At 40.0% G+C, this 15537-nt stretch overlaps 1 protein-coding gene across 2 annotated transcripts in view; it reads left to right on the top strand.

Annotated features, from left to right (window-relative positions):
• The window catches only part of LOC110055468 (E3 ubiquitin-protein ligase UBR5-like), a 66895-nt gene extending 52145 nt beyond the window's left edge, over nucleotides 1-14750 (top strand). For both annotated transcript variants that reach the window (XM_089271484.1, XM_089271483.1), the window contains 16 exons: nucleotides 1260-1400; nucleotides 2127-2349; nucleotides 2872-3149; nucleotides 3831-4153; nucleotides 5115-5498; nucleotides 6513-6805; nucleotides 7373-7668; nucleotides 8834-9056; nucleotides 9465-9682; nucleotides 9975-10105; nucleotides 10428-10598; nucleotides 11870-11954; nucleotides 12396-12668; nucleotides 13131-13278; nucleotides 13759-13844; nucleotides 14233-14750. In XM_089271484.1, the coding sequence (XP_089127610.1) occupies nucleotides 1260-1400; nucleotides 2127-2349; nucleotides 2872-3149; nucleotides 3831-4153; nucleotides 5115-5498; nucleotides 6513-6805; nucleotides 7373-7668; nucleotides 8834-9056; nucleotides 9465-9682; nucleotides 9975-10105; nucleotides 10428-10598; nucleotides 11870-11954; nucleotides 12396-12668; nucleotides 13131-13278; nucleotides 13759-13844; nucleotides 14233-14445 (3486 nt within the window). In that variant the 3' untranslated portion in view covers nucleotides 14446-14750. The remainder of the gene's footprint in view (nucleotides 1-1259; nucleotides 1401-2126; nucleotides 2350-2871; nucleotides 3150-3830; nucleotides 4154-5114; nucleotides 5499-6512; nucleotides 6806-7372; nucleotides 7669-8833; nucleotides 9057-9464; nucleotides 9683-9974; nucleotides 10106-10427; nucleotides 10599-11869; nucleotides 11955-12395; nucleotides 12669-13130; nucleotides 13279-13758; nucleotides 13845-14232) is intronic.
• The last annotated feature ends 787 nt before the right edge of the window (nucleotides 14751-15537 follow it).

The raw sequence follows: 15537 nt of genomic DNA, 5'->3' as shown, positions 1-15537 counted from the left end.
AAAGCAGCAAAGTGTGTCTACAATACCCTTATTGAGCCAATCTTAAGTTATACTGACACTGCTTGGGGTGAACTGTCTGTTGGCTCCAGCAAAAGTCTGCAGCGGTTGCAAAACCGTGCTGCCCGTATCATTCTCAAGCGTGACTCTTCTAGAGATACTTTTAATGTTTTAGGGTGGACTGACTTAGAAACGAACCGTAAAATCCACAAATGTGTTTTAGTTTTTAAATGTTTGCATAACTTAGTTCCTCAGTATTTAAGTAACTATTTCATTAGGAACTACAATGTACATGGTTACAACACTCGAAGGAAGGCTGACCTCCATCTACCCAAACCCAAACTTAGCCTTGGCAAACGTACTTTTAGATTTTCTGGCACAGCCCTTTTTAATTCACTACCTTGTAAAATCCAACAAGCTGTATCACTCTCCTCTTTTAAAAATCTTGTCAAAGCCCATTTTATTTATAGCACCTAATTTATGATATCTATTTTTTTCCCTACCAGTTCATGCTTGTAACTCTTTTCAATTTTTTAAACTCTTTTTATATAACTATTTCAACTACTAGACGTTAGTATTTTTTTAACTCTATTTTTATAACTATTTTATACTATTAGACGTTTTATATTTTTAGAAATTGTATTTAGCAGGGCCCCTCTCGATACCAGCCACTGTGCTGAATGGGCCACCCTGCATAAATAAAGTTTTACCTTACCTACCTTACCTATCTAATGTTCCAAGAAACAAACACCAAATTAAAGTATGCCAGTAGTCTTGCAGATCAAGTTGCTCGATATCCTTTCATGGCTTTTCTCAAATCAACGAAACAGTAGAACTTCAGCTTTGCACGTTCATATCACTTAGTGATGTTAAGTTGCATCACATATCTATCAAACTACCGCTGCTGGTGGTATTGCAACAACTGAAAATTTGCGTGGATTTCAAACAAAATTGATACAGCTTATATGCTGTGGTGTACATGTATCAGCTTTTTCATAACATTTAAGATTTTCACATCACGTATTCTCATATACATGTATATGGCCATGTTTTTTATCTTCCAAACCTACTCAGTCACAGTATTTTGAGTTGTTTTGGCCACGTACAAAATAACCTTTAAATCAAAGGAAGCCTGAAAACAGCAGTTTAGTTAGATAGAAAAACACCGAAAAGATAATAATAAACCATAAAGGAACAAGGGTGGTTAAGGATGGAAAAGACTGACACGGATCACAAACTTCCGAACTGTGCTTTTATGGCAGGTTGTTGAAGGGGCAGAGATGGAGTCGGAAAGCCATGAAGAAGCTGGAGATGAAGAAATTGAGAGTGGAGCAGCTGGCAATGAATCAGACATGGATTTGGACTTGCTGGCTGAGAGTGACAGTGACAGTGAAGAGAGTCAGGTACGACATCGAAACTTTTAGGTCGTGTTGTATTGGGATCCATTGCTTCAACTGCAACCTGTCTGGGGAACACTTCCAACCATTTTCAGTTGAAATGCGGCAACTTGCTGCCATGAGCCGTTTCAGCCTGGTTTGAGGCCGGTCAAAAGAGTTGATCAATCAAACCAAGTGAAAACGGTTTTCCCCAGTAGAACACGAAAAAACAACCAACCCAAGCAACCAGAAATGGTTGATCCCAATAGAACACGACCCTAGCTTCTCCCTCTTTGATGCTGATCTTGTTATCAATACTTCCCTCAGCCTTGATAATCAGTTGGTCCAATCAGTTGTAACATTTCTGGGAACCACTGTGCTGCGGGAAAATGTTTTGCAACCACAACCACAGTTGAATTTTTGCCTACACAATCTAGCACACTAGCTAAGGTTACTGTGAAGAAACTGAACTAATTGGTATCACAAGAACCGATATGATTATGATTATGATTATGATTATTACTGTTAAAGATTCGCACAGCTATTGATGATATTGAAGCTGGTTTATTATTATTATTGTTATTGTTATTGTTATTGTTATTGTTATTGTTATTGTTATTGTTATTGTTATTGTAGCGGATTGGATTGGCTCGAGATATTTTTCAGCTACCTGAACCTGGACTTGAGGAGGCTTCTGGCAGGTAAAAAAATGTTTGAACTGTGACTAATTCTAAACACTTGTGTTTGTTTCAGGTCGGTGAGGTACATGTTGTGGAAAGTGTTCGTCGCAATCGCGTGACTGGCTCACTGATTGGGTCAGATGGTAGTGCTAGCATGCATGGTGAACACGTGGAGCTGTATTCTGAGGAAGAGTCGTCCACTGGGGAAGAGGAAGAGGAAGAAGAAGAGGAGGAGGAGGTGGTGGTGGAAACATATGACCTGCCAGAGAGTATAGAAAACAGACCTCCAACCGCAGGTATGTTACTACTCCTACGACTTGTAGAGAACAATAAGCAGGACTTAGTGATAAGCACGGTAATGAAATATGAAAGGTGAATTGATCAACATGACATGAGCGTGTCGTGTTGATCAATTCACCTTTCACAAGCAGGACTTACTTTCAAAGAATTGCTCAGTATGTGTAAATACAGAGTCTGTCTGGGAGATAAAACAGGGAATTGAAGAAGTGTCTGTAAGTAGAGCTGTCTGCTTATGACAGTGTCCGTTAGCGGATAGTTGACTCTACTACTGAATACATGTACGGTTACAGTGTAGCGTAATGTGGCACACTGAAACATCATTTACAGTATACCAATCAGTAAAACATGAAAGAATCTTTTCAATAGCCTTTATTGAAATGGTGTCATCCACAGAACAATATTGATGATGAAATACGAGCATTACAAATACATTGTGCAAAAGAACTTGTCTGACTCCGAGGGAAACGGTTTAATAGTTTACTAAGTACATCACCATTACTGATCTTTTCTTCTCATAGGAGTTGACCCTAGTACCACTCCTCATGCCATGCAGTGGGCTATACGTGCCCACAACACCCAGTCACGTGCTACTGGTAGTAGTGCAGCTACTCCTCAAACCACAAGTGGCGGCACAGGGTTTATCTATGTTGATTCCACGTCACTCAGACGAAGTGGTGGTAATGCTGCTGCCGCCAGTACTGCTGCCACCAGTGAGGTGCCTGGGACTAGTGGTTCTCACAGTATGAGTAACTCGGCTAGTGCGCTGGCACGAGCTTTTGGTATTGTTGTAAGGGAGGTGAGTTAGCTTAGCTTGAGGTACTTTGAAATAAGCCATTTCAGATGGCTTGCTATTGGCGTATTTATTTACCAAGAAAGGATTGTTACGCATATCATCTTCTAGTTCATAACAATTCTAGCCTTTTAACTTTCCTACAATTTCAACTTACAACTGATGCACCTTATTGCATTTTACTCACAGGTTTTGGTTGGTTGAATGCACACCCCAGACTTAGGTCCTCTGTAACTACTGTATTCCTCTGTATTGGTGATGAACTTAAATTCTTGATGACGATTACTGTTGAGAGAATGACAATCCTGGTGACTCCTGAGATTAAGAAGATGGATTTACTTGAAAGTCACTGTGAACAGTTTACTGGTCCTCATAGAGGGACTGTTTATAAGTTAAATTGGCTGGATTCATTCTCTAGTGGCTCTTGTTAAACCTACTATAAGATATCCCAAAAAATTGACATAGAACAAGTTACTAAATACAACGTTTTTCCCTGTTCTGATTTATGAAACTCGTCCCTGAAAAACCAGGGTAATGGCATTTCCGAGCCTTTAAGAATAAAAATTTCCTGGTGAGGAGGAGGCATGCCCCCATTCCTTTAAGTGGCTTGCACCTTCGGCGCTTGATTAACTTTCTCTTCGGTGCATGCCCCTTCACCCCTAATTTATACTGCATTTTCCTCTATAGGTAACTGACCTCCTCAACATTGCACAGGACCCATCAGCATTGCCAGCTGAAAGCCTCACTCCCAGTCCAGTAGCCTTGACTGAAATCAGCGCCCTGGTTGTCCAGCAGTTGCAAGCAGCCTGGAACTGGTTAGCTGTTGTCTTGGATTGCACGGAAGCTCAGCTTCGATTTGGACTATCGCTATCTGCCGCTACTGACCCCTCCCACCCCTCCCATCCCCTCCATGAATTCCATCCTAAAGCCAACAAAGATAGACGCACTCGTGAAGATCCCTCGCTTCTAAGAGCTTTGGAAAACAAACGGAAAAGATCTGTATTAAGACGGTGAGTAATTTTTTCCTCAGCTGTTATGAAAAAAGCTCTTAATTTCAGGTCTGTTCAATTTGTTTTTGTTGCAGTAGTTCTAGACTAGTAGGAGGCACAGTGGCCTCAGGGTTTAGTGCACCCATCTCCGGATTTGAGTCCTGGCACGGGACATTGTGTTGTGTCGTGTTGAAGACATTTAACTCTCACAGTGCCTCTCTCCACCCAGGCGTAAAACTGGGTACCAGCGAATTTAATGCTAGGGGGCACCTCTGCAAAGGACTATCCCATCTAGGGGGGAGTAGAAATACTCCTAGTCGCTTCATACCTCAGAAAGAGGTGATTGGTGCCGGTCTGATGGGTCATTTGGCTTGTATATGCAGACTTAACCTTTATTTATCCAGACAAAGCTAGCCTGAGCCCTTTTTATGTCCATGGTTATTATTATCACGGAATCTCCACAACCGCTCCACTCCGCCTTATCATCTAAATGACCATTAATGGCGTTGTTAAGACCTCTTTATTCATTCTCTTTGAGTTTTCCTTCTTGCGCTTCAAGGAACAAACTTTTGACGTACAACATATGGTATTTCCAGCTGGTCACTTGCCTTAGTACTGACACTTGCGAGGAGAATTTTAATGGCCATCAAATAGGACAAATGTGTTTTGATGAATATGCGCATATTTCATTTTGCTTTCCGTTGCGGCATATTTGACAATTTTGTTACATAGTTTCAATCTTCTCTTAAGATATGCTCTTGCCAAGAACCACTAGTATCAATGATGGTTGATGGTAATTTTAAAGCCCATTTAAGTTTCCCTATGTGAGAGGGGGTGGTACTTTTTGATAAGTGGATAGGCTGCTTCATAACCACTTTCGTAAAAAAACAAACATCTCCGATAAATTGTAACCTGACCCAGAGGTGTCCACGTGAAAGGATACAACAATAATAATGTAATGTTCTTTTTCCTGTGAAAATAGGCGGCACGGAGCTGCTAGTAGTAACTTGGATACTGGTCGGCAGGACTTCCTAGTTTATGTTCTTTCACTTCTGAGAGGCCATTCAAATGAACACGGGGACTCCTTGCCGAAGTTGGACGTTTCTTCGTTACGTCACGTGGCTTATGTCTTGGATGCTCTGGTATACTACATACGTAACAACCCTAACGCCAGCTCACAAGCTAACCGGTCTAGTGCAGAGAAGACTGTTGCTGCAGATGCCACCAATGACGACGAAGGTGGCGATGATGTTGATGACGAGGACAGTGCAAGTTTCAAGAGAGATGCAGAGGAATACGAAGATGATACAGATCATGTTGAGGACGAACCCATGCCTACACCCAATTTGCCTGGAAATTTACACAGGTTTGCAGTCCTTTACTTGTTGCAGTCACTTTGCCATGGCTCAAATGTGACTAGTAATATATCAAACGCGAAAGAAGGTGTTTGACCACATTTCCAAACACCGAGAAGAGAGTTGAAAATATGACGTGTAGCAGAGTATATCTGACCGACTTTGAGGTGTTTGGAAATGTGGTCAAACAAAGTGTTGAGTGTTTGATATATCATCTTAATCGAAACTAGAACTAAGCACAAAACGAAGAAATATAATCTTAAAAATGTATGCTAATTAAGATCAGATATCCGACACGTGTTTAAACTGGACGAATTATTAATGAGTTGGTGAACATTATTTCCAGATTTTCGCTTTGGTAAAGGTGAGATAAGAACAACACAAAAGAACAAAATATTTTTCAGTACCAGTGAAAGTAGTGCTCAGTAGCTTTCATTTTGGATAGTCACATGAGGTCTTCCAAACACTTGAAAGTAAGAATTACATTGAGCTTACTCATGAGGAAGGATTTTAAGAACTCTGTGTTTCTTGTATGAACGTGAAATTTCAAATGTTTTCGTTGATTCTCGTGTAAAAGTGTTAGTGACTGAAAATGCAATTGAAAGCAAAGAAGTAAATAATTGTTTTCAAGGCAAATCATTGTTCTCTCCCTTTTTACTATTCAATGATAAGAAAATCCTGGGCGCATTACTTTTGACGGGGTAAAGTACTCTTACATTGTCATTCGAGAAATACTTAGAGCTGCTATTTGCTGACCCACCTACAGTATATATCCACTTGCGTGTGACTTGTTGACTATTTGCTTGTGAAACATCAGCTGGTAGTCTAATGTCTAGATATTTAAATCTACCCAACATGTTGGATTAGATTCCTGTTGATGTGCTAAATCATGTCAGTCTCTGCAGTTGCCAGTTAATTCTTGTTGTATAGCGAAAACTACATCAAAACATTTGAAACCTGGCACAGCGCAAGGGATGTTTCTGTTACAGTTATTTGTAAAGACTTGGCGTGCATTGTGTTTTCAGCTTTTTTGTGAGGACTGACTCCACCACCGTGTTGGGCTGTACCCCTCCAGACCCATACCAGGCACCAGTAGAGGAGGCTTTGCCTCTTGCATGCCAGCCACACCTTTTACACCCTGCAGCACGTAGGGAGCAGATGTTTGGAACTGTACATGAACACACAGACAGTGACAAGGGTACACCCTTGGTTAGCAGCATGGCTTTGTCACGAGAAGATTCTGAAACTGTATTCTCTGCTGCGAGAATATTCAACGAAGCTGGTGTGGGACAGGAAGGGATTCCAATGGAAGTTAACGGTAAGAGAGGTTTAGCATGGCAGTGCAGAGTTCTAAAATGTGTGTACAGCCCTGATAGAAATAGACTCGGTTTTATATGGAACATTTTGTAACTTGTAAATTGAATTTCAAAGAATCATTACTTTTCTTCCAGTTTACCTACTATGTATCAAACCAAGCAGAAAATCAATCGTGTTTGATGAAACATGTTTGACTGGACAATAGGACTGGTGCTTGCCTGTTAATTACTTCAAACCCTATACAAAAAAAATAACTGCTTTTTACTAAATAGAAACAATTTCTTCCGATGTAACTGAAAAGTTAGTTCACTTCCTATGAAATTAGTTTACTTAGCGCGTGCATGTATTTATAAGCTTAACTTCGTTGTACATGTTTGGCAGGAATGCAAAAGTCGAAAATTCAACCTGTGTTGTCCGCAAGGTTTGTATTAGGGAAGTACAGTTGTATTGTTTGAGTTGGATTAGGCTAGTTTTTTAAAATCTAAAACCTTTGAAGAAATGAAAGAAACCATCATTTCCTAACTATGAAAGTCGGGCTTGCTCCCAAACGTTTTTGTGCTCTCCACAGAAAGCAAGCCCTCAGCAGAACCGTCAACCTCATTTGTAGCGCGTCCTGATAATGCTTTGGAATCCACCACACCTGTCGCTCCCAAGCCTTTCATTTCCAATGGAACCTCTGCCAACTCCCTCTTGGGCCGTTGGCGTTTGTGTGTTGAGTTATTTGGTCGAGTGTTTCTTGAAGATGTTGGATCTGAACCGTCGTCAGTGTTGAATGAGTTGGGAAGGTTTGATGTGAAAGAGTCCAAATTTAGAAGAGAAATGGAGCGATTGAGGAACTCCACCCAAAGAGATTTGACTCTTGAGGTAAGATGATTCCTGATTTTGTGGGTGTGAAAACCGTATTTATCTCTTCACTAATTTGCCTTCCCTACCAGCATTGCGTCACATATCATGCTCTTCAGCCCTTTTTCCTCTTTGATGATTTTGTAACTCTATTGCCTACCCCTCCCCCAAGTAACAGATGAGCACCATAGGTTAAGAATTGTTTTTAAAGAAACAACAGCCTCGAACAACATTGATTTTAAGGGGGATGGGAAGGAGAAGAGGTACGTCTGTAGTACATGTTCTCGACAGTCTGTGTGGGATTGAACCTCTGGTCATGGCAAACATATTTTACGGAACTGGGGCTTTCTGTTTCAAAGGTGGGCTAAATTTTGCCATAGCAATTGTCTGGGTGAACCAGATGTGTTACTGAAAACATTTCATCACTCGTGTGGGTAAGTCATTCAAATTGACTCTAAACGTTCAAAGAGCTTGCGAAACTTGGATACCAGTGACCAGTTATATTGAAGAACATAACCGCTTCCAGAATTTGCGAAATGTTTGGCTGGCAAAAGTGGTAATGAACACACGCATTCATTGTTAAAGTTTTAAACCTGCACCACACAAAAACGATTTCGTACATCGACCTTAAATTTCTGTGGACAGTTAAAATATCTTTGTAGCTTGATCATAGACTGAAGTGCTGACACTAATCAGACTGGGAAGTTGTGTCCGTTATCATGATAGTTGTGTCATAGGGAACCTAAAATAGCCTTTAAACAAACAGAAAAATTCACAGTGACAGGTTAGTGAGGTATACAAAAACACGAAAGGGGTAATAGGAAGCCAGTAAGCAACAAGGATGTATTGTGGAAGATGTAATTTGTGAAATACGAAAGATCGTGTTTGACCACATTTCCAAACACGGAGAAGAGAGTTGAAAATATGGCGCGCCACAGGGTATTTTGGCGACCCTCGAGGTGTTTGGAAATGTGGTCAAACACGGTCTTTCGTGTTTGATATATTTTCTCAAGCGAAACTAAAACTAAGGAGAAAGCGGAGAAATAAAATCGTAAAAATTCTATGTTAATTTAGATCAGATATCCAAACACCGTCAGGGTCATGATGTTCTTTGTTTAAACTTGGTGAGGTATTAATGAGTTTGGCAAGAAGATTTGAAAACTTGAATGTGTGTGATCTGACTCAGGTTGAGCGTGACCGAGCCACACTGATACAACAGACCATCAGGCAGCTTAACACGCAGTTTGGCCGTCGTGGGCCCAGGTCTCGCCCCATGACTATACATCGTGTGAAGGTCACATTCAAGGATGAACCAGGCGAGGGCAGTGGGGTAGCAAGGAGCTTTTACACTGCGGTAGGAGAAGCGTTCTTATCTGGAGAAAAACTACCTGCTCTGGAACCCAGCAGAAGTAAGCTTCCTTTTGACCAAGAAACATTTCTTCAAAATGTCGTAGAGATATGTCTAATCTTTTTTATCATGGTTATCAATTTTACATACAATCGATTTTGTTTTCCTTTTTAATTTGAACACTTACATTCGTAGAGTGAATGCTTATGTTCGCTGACAATTTATTTCTTTATTTTTTTCATTTTTTATGCTATTCTTGGGCAAAAATCTTGTTAATTCACTGAAGTGAAGCAAGATTGTTACTGAAGATTCAATATTGTGTTGTTGTTTGAAAAAAAGGAATAACAAATTAGTTTCGTCCTTGTTTGTTAATGTACTTAACACTTCTATACTTAAGTTACCTCTACTGTGTTGGTTTTCTGTGTTTAAAAATTAACATTACACTATGTTTTTATTCCAATCACAACAGGCATAGTTCATCGCAGTAAACGAGTCCCAAGTTATCGTTGCAAGCGTGATCGTGAACGTGAACGTGACGTGAGAAGACAGCTGTCAGCTGATGCTCGAGCATTCCACTTCAGTGGTAGCAGCAGCGCTGATGGAGAGGACGCTGATGGTGATTCACTGCCGTACCACAGGAAGTCCTTGGGAGAGAGGCTCTATCCACGTGTACACGCCTTGCAGCCTGTAAGTTCTGTCGTTTATAGCCTCAAAATGCTAGAATAGTATGTAGTGTGAGTCATCACAAACCTAGCAGCTCAAAACACTACGTGCACTTGACTCTTGGTTTTTTTTTTCTGTAACATGAAGCTACGAAGAGAGCGAGAGTATTGTTACTATCACTAGGCTACATTTTAGCTCACTGTTAGTTACCCCCAGCATTACCTTAACAGTTTACCAGTGCTGGGTGGCAAGAGGTGATTACTGAGATTACCATTGTAACGTGGGTAAATATTTTCCCATTTTGTCCCTCTTTCAGTCACTTGCTAGCAAGATCACAGGCATGTTACTGGAGCTATCTCCAGCCCAGTTACTGCTGCTTTTAGCCAGTGAAGACACCTTAAGACAAAGAGTTGAGGAAGCTGTGGAGCTTCTTCTTGTATCTGGCAAGTAAGTGGATAATTTTTTTAATGGTAAAAATTCTTTCATTGTTGTTGTTTCCTGTATACTTCCCTTAACTTGTGCCCCTCGTGTGGTTACCACAGAGTGTAGGAGAATCCAGACTTAAAAAGAATGCATTGAAAGTGGCATTTTCAGAAACCCGATGGGGTAGGAGAAGTCGTTAGTCTAGAAGAAGAAGCAGAGGCAGTGAATGTCATCTGCCAAGGGATCTGTGAATGTCCAAAACTGCCAAGTCTAGACAACCCTAAAACTCATTGTTGGTACTTTTTGTCATGGCGACAGTCTGATAGCAGATGTTTTGCCTCCACAGGAAACCAATAAAGGATGCAGATGATGACTCCCTTAGCCCTGGTGGGGATCTTGATGATTCTGAAGATGACAGTTCTCCATTGTTCCACCAACCCGGCAAGACTGGCTTTTACTCCCCACGGCCCGGAAAGTGTACAGAGGAAAGACTTAACTGCTTCAGGAATGTCGGCAGGTATGCTGTCATTGTAATATAACTTGTATGATCCATTTGCTTGTCATGATGGTATTATCTAATACTGGGTAGTGTAAGTGAATTGTTGTATGCAATGGATGTTATCTTCCCTCTATGGAGAGGAAGGCCCGTGATATTTTAGTTATTTTTAAGCGGGTGGGGAGGGTAAAAGTGTGCAATAGTCTCGCATACTTGCTCTGTTCACTGAGAAATCCTGTTTTGCTCCAAGCCCTTCAGTTGCTAGTCTGTAGGTTTGTAGCAGAAATTGCTATAAGGCAGGTTTGTAACCAAGCAGCACAAGGGAGAACACTATGCCACTGTTGATTTAAATCTTTTACAGTGCCTCTATGAACAAATCCTCCATATCCATTTTTTTTAAATTTTCGTACACGATACGTCTTTCTTAAATATCTTATCAAATTTCAATCTCTTACGAACATTAGAACTCACGTTTTTTGGAGCTTTATTTCCGAGAATTTACGACCGCTATCAATTTTCCTTGTTCTAAGGCTTGGTTGGGAATTGGAGTAAATGACGTCATTTACTCAAAAATGTCGCATGGGTTGAAATTGTAATAACAATTATTGTAGAAAATTGCATGACTAAAAGAGCCAAAGGTTTTGTTATTCGTTATGCGAATTGCTGTATTGTTATTATAATTTCAACCCGTGTGGTATTTTTGAGTAAATGACGTCATTTACTCCACTCCCAACCAAGCCTTGGAACAGGGAAAATTTTAATTTAAATGGCGGCCGTAAATTCTCGGAAATAAAGGTCCAAAAAAAGGTGAGTTCTAATGTTCGCAATAGATTGAAATTTGGCAAGATATCTACGAAAGACCTATTGTGTACCAAAATGTTAAAAATTGGATATCGAGAATTTGATCATAGGGGCACTTTAGTAGCTCCAAAGCTCTTAGTTTTCTTTATGGAGTTAACACCAGTGGAGACATTGATTGAGATACGTAATGGTTTGATAGAATTTGTATTATTTTCTCGTCGGTTTAAACATGTATTTAAAACCTTGAGGGTGCGGTAAAACTATCATTTTCACAGATGCTTTTTTTTTTTTTTTCCAGTCTGATTCGTGTTTTGTATCTGGCGTAAATTCACTTAAGCTATGTTTCAGAAGTGTCCGTAATCTCTGACCGAAATTTGCCCGAAATGAGATAAAATGTGTTCGAAAATTAAACGTCCCAATTGTTTTGCAAGTGATGTATGTTCAGCAGTCATTTAAATAACTGACCAACTTCCTTTCTGTTTGTATCCAAGGATCATGGGCTTGTGTCTACTACAGAATGAGTTGTGTCCAATCAACCTCAACAGACATGTCATAAAGCACATTCTCTCCAGAAGGGTAAGTCAGCATCGAATCTTCCATCTTAGTGTGCCTTGTAGTATATAAACGTTACACTCGAGTTCAAATAACTAAAAGTAGACTACAACATGTACATTTCACATGTCACAATTGTCTCAACGACGGTTCTAGAAAGTTCCGTTAATGCAAATTAGTTTTTTTGGCCATTGATCGATACTTTTATCGCGCGTTACATCATTAACGGTATAATGACTAACTGTCATTATTTTTACTGAGGTGCTTGGAACAACAATATTGCAATTTATTCCCTGACAAATAGTTTGGAAAAATAAAAATCGTTAGCAAATATGAAGAAAAATACGAATTGACTACATCTGGTAATGCGTTCAGAAAGCCGGCCGTGGTTGCAAAATGATAATGACTGGTATTTTCTTTTGTATAATTGAAGGGGCTCACGTGTTTCTACTTGTTATTTTGTAGACTGGTTGGCATGACCTGGCATTCTTTGACCCTATGCTGTACGAAAGCTTACGCAAGCTGATTGTTGAAGCTGCTTCTCCCAATGCTGAACACATATTCAAGGGACTCGACCTGACATTCAGTGTCCAGGTCACCGCGGACGAAGGTGATGGCAACCAAGTAGAGTTGATTAAAGGTGGAAAGAATGTGGCAGTCACATCGTCTAATGTGCATGAATATGTTCGCCTGTACGCAGAGCACAGGATGGCTGGTAATAACAAGAGAGCTCTTCAGGTAAGTTCTCTTTATCACCTGCTCGTAATCAGCCATGTTCATCTCTCGCAGGATTGGGTTGGGACACCAACATGGCCGCCGTTTCATTGTTTAAGGACACCAATATGGCAGCCGCAGCGCAATGTGGAAACGCTCTGTGTACGAAAATTCTATCAGAAGAGCATCACTGACATAAAAAAAAACAACTTTTAGATAAGAGTTTTATAAGTTTCAACGACAAGCAAAACGATCGTTTTGTTGCTATGGCAACATTAAAGGTAGTCAAATGTTCACTCCTAAAACTACCCGTTAAAGGTTGGTTGTGAAGTGGGAAAAAGGTGTTTTCACAAATTTTCACAGTTGAAACAATCAGCGTCCTAAAATTCTAATGTGGGATATAGAACTGTAACGGAGATCCGTAAAATTGTACTAAGTGTGATATCTTTAACTCTAGTAGTGACGCAGGTCACTTTCTCTTTGAAGGCTCTTCGTAGCGGAGTACTGGATGTTATACCTCAGTCCTCATTTGATAACCTGACTGCGGAGGATTTTCGCTTGCTGTTAAATGGTTGTGGTGAAGTGAATGTACAGCAGCTGATAAGCTATACGTGTTTTAATGATGAAACAGGAGGTTTGTAGTGTCATAGCAGCCATTATTGTGAGGTGTAAAGGTTGTCCAAGGACGCACAGACCTTTAGTTAAGTGCGACTGCGTCTACGAAATACGAATTCATGTTTTCAACGAAACACTGACAAAGAGTCCAAAGCCAACTTTCGTCATTGAAGATCACCTCTAGGTTTGCTAAATTGTCAAGTTACAGAGAATTATCTTAAGCACCTCCCCCTCCCTCCCCCCCCCCCCCCCCTCCCCACACCTCTATGCCAGTTGTAGAAGAAAACCGGTACGAAATGGTGTTTGGATGTAGTGAAAAAGGATGTGAAGCCCTATATATGATTTTAAGAGTATCTTGTTATTTATATCGCTTAGTTGTACTGCATTACTTTTTCTTGTTGTGCGCTCTCTTCTTTCGCCATTTTCTGCCCAGTTTACCCGTGTTGAGTAACTGGTTTTCTCAAAGTTGTGCATGACTTCTGGTCTTTGCTATTCTCAGGTGCTGGAGCTGAAAAGTTGCTCAAGTTCAAGAAGTGGTTTTGGTCTATAGTGGAAAAAATGAGCAATTCTGATAGGCAGGACTTGGTGAGTGTTTTTGAAAAAAGCTATTCTACACCACTCTGAAGTTTGATTAGTGGTTTTGGAAAGTACAGTGAATTTTAAGTGTTCTCCTTAGTTTTAGTTTCGATTGAGAAGATATATCAAACACTCAAGACAGTGTTTGAACCCATTTTGCCAACACCTCGTAGTTCGTCAAAATACTCCGCTGTGCGTCGTATTTTAGCGCTATTCTCTGTGTTTGTCAATGTGGACAAACACGGTCTTTCATGTTTGATATATTACATGAAACATTCTAGAGGTATGATTTTCGTTTTGACGCGAGGATTTAAATGAGCTTATTACAGATATTTTCTTATTTAGATAGTTTACTAATCAACTGCCATATTTTAAACTGATGTTACTTTCTTCTAAGGTCTATTTCTGGACATCGAGCCCTGCCCTACCTGCCAGCGAGGAAGGTTTCCAACCAAAACCATCAGTTACAGTGAAACCCGCTCATGATCATCAACTGCCTACAGCGAACACATGCATTTCTCGTCTCTACATCCCTCTCTATTCTTCTCGAGCTATACTTAAGAGCAAACTTCTTCTGGCAATCAAGACTAAGACCTTTGGATTTGTGTAGATGAGAATATCACCAGTTGAAAATTTCACTGTTCTTTTCTGTCCAGAAGTCGTCGATAGGAGAGGCGGAACGAACAGTTGGACCAATTCAAAGTAGATACGAATCAAAGAAACAAAAACTGACTGCTGTTTGTTTAACAGAGGTTAAGGATTGCAGATTCCTCACTATGAAGTCCAAGTCTTGTGTTGTAATATTAATTCTTACCAATGACTTAAGATCTGCTGTCACTACAAGGATCGTTGAAAAATTTCGCGCTATTTGACAATTATGTACTTAGAGTTAAAATAAATATTTCATGGAACTGATACTGCTACAATTCATGTAAAGCCCAAAATACTTCTGAGATAATCAGCAGTTCGAACAATTCAGGAGAAAAACCTCTGGGCTTATAGTTGTTTAAAAATATTTTAGTGAGTTTATTTGTTTTTATTATTTTCAAAACAAAAAAAAGGGTAAGTACACCGTACGCATGCGTGTAACGTTATGTATTACGAAATGAAAAACCGTACATGGAGCGAAAACTTCTGAAATTGTTCCGCTTGCATACACAGGACTCCCCACAGTTCAGATTAAAAGTTCTCCTAGATGAATCGCGACTCGTTGACCCCGTTACCTCTGTGTGAAGGTGGATGATGAAAACAGTTCGCTCACAGGAGACTTGCCATCTTTCCGTTGACTTTGGGGTAGTTTTTTCTTCTCTTTCTTTTTTTTCTTTTTTCTTTTTTTTTCTTTTTTTTTTTTTTTTTGTGAACAAAGTGACTTTATTTTCTCCCAGACCCCACTGGTCAGTTTGGGGCCTGTTCTCGTGAATAATTTCTATCCTGTGATTCGATGATTTTTTGTGTGTGCAATGAATGAATGAATGAATGAAGATGTTTGTAATAACTCAAGTCCTGTGACATTCAGGGACTAAAATGCCCATAAATCAAAATAGCTATCGACCCGCCATGGAAATTCTAGCCTGTGACACAGTCGCCTTTAAATGCTCTATCGATAACATAAAATTACTGCTAAAAATTAATTTTTGTGCGTCGAAATGTTATACCCAATTCTAGCAAATGTCCCAAATACGGATGCCCCGTTCTAGATCAG

Source organism: Orbicella faveolata, unplaced genomic scaffold (assembly GCF_042242905.1).
Source record: "Orbicella faveolata isolate gen_17 unplaced genomic scaffold, um_ofav_v1 contig_34, whole genome shotgun sequence".
Lineage (NCBI taxonomy): Eukaryota > Metazoa > Cnidaria > Anthozoa > Scleractinia > Merulinidae > Orbicella > Orbicella faveolata.
The sequence above is the reverse complement of the archived record's forward strand: the minus strand, read 5'-3'. Positions and strand labels throughout refer to the sequence as shown.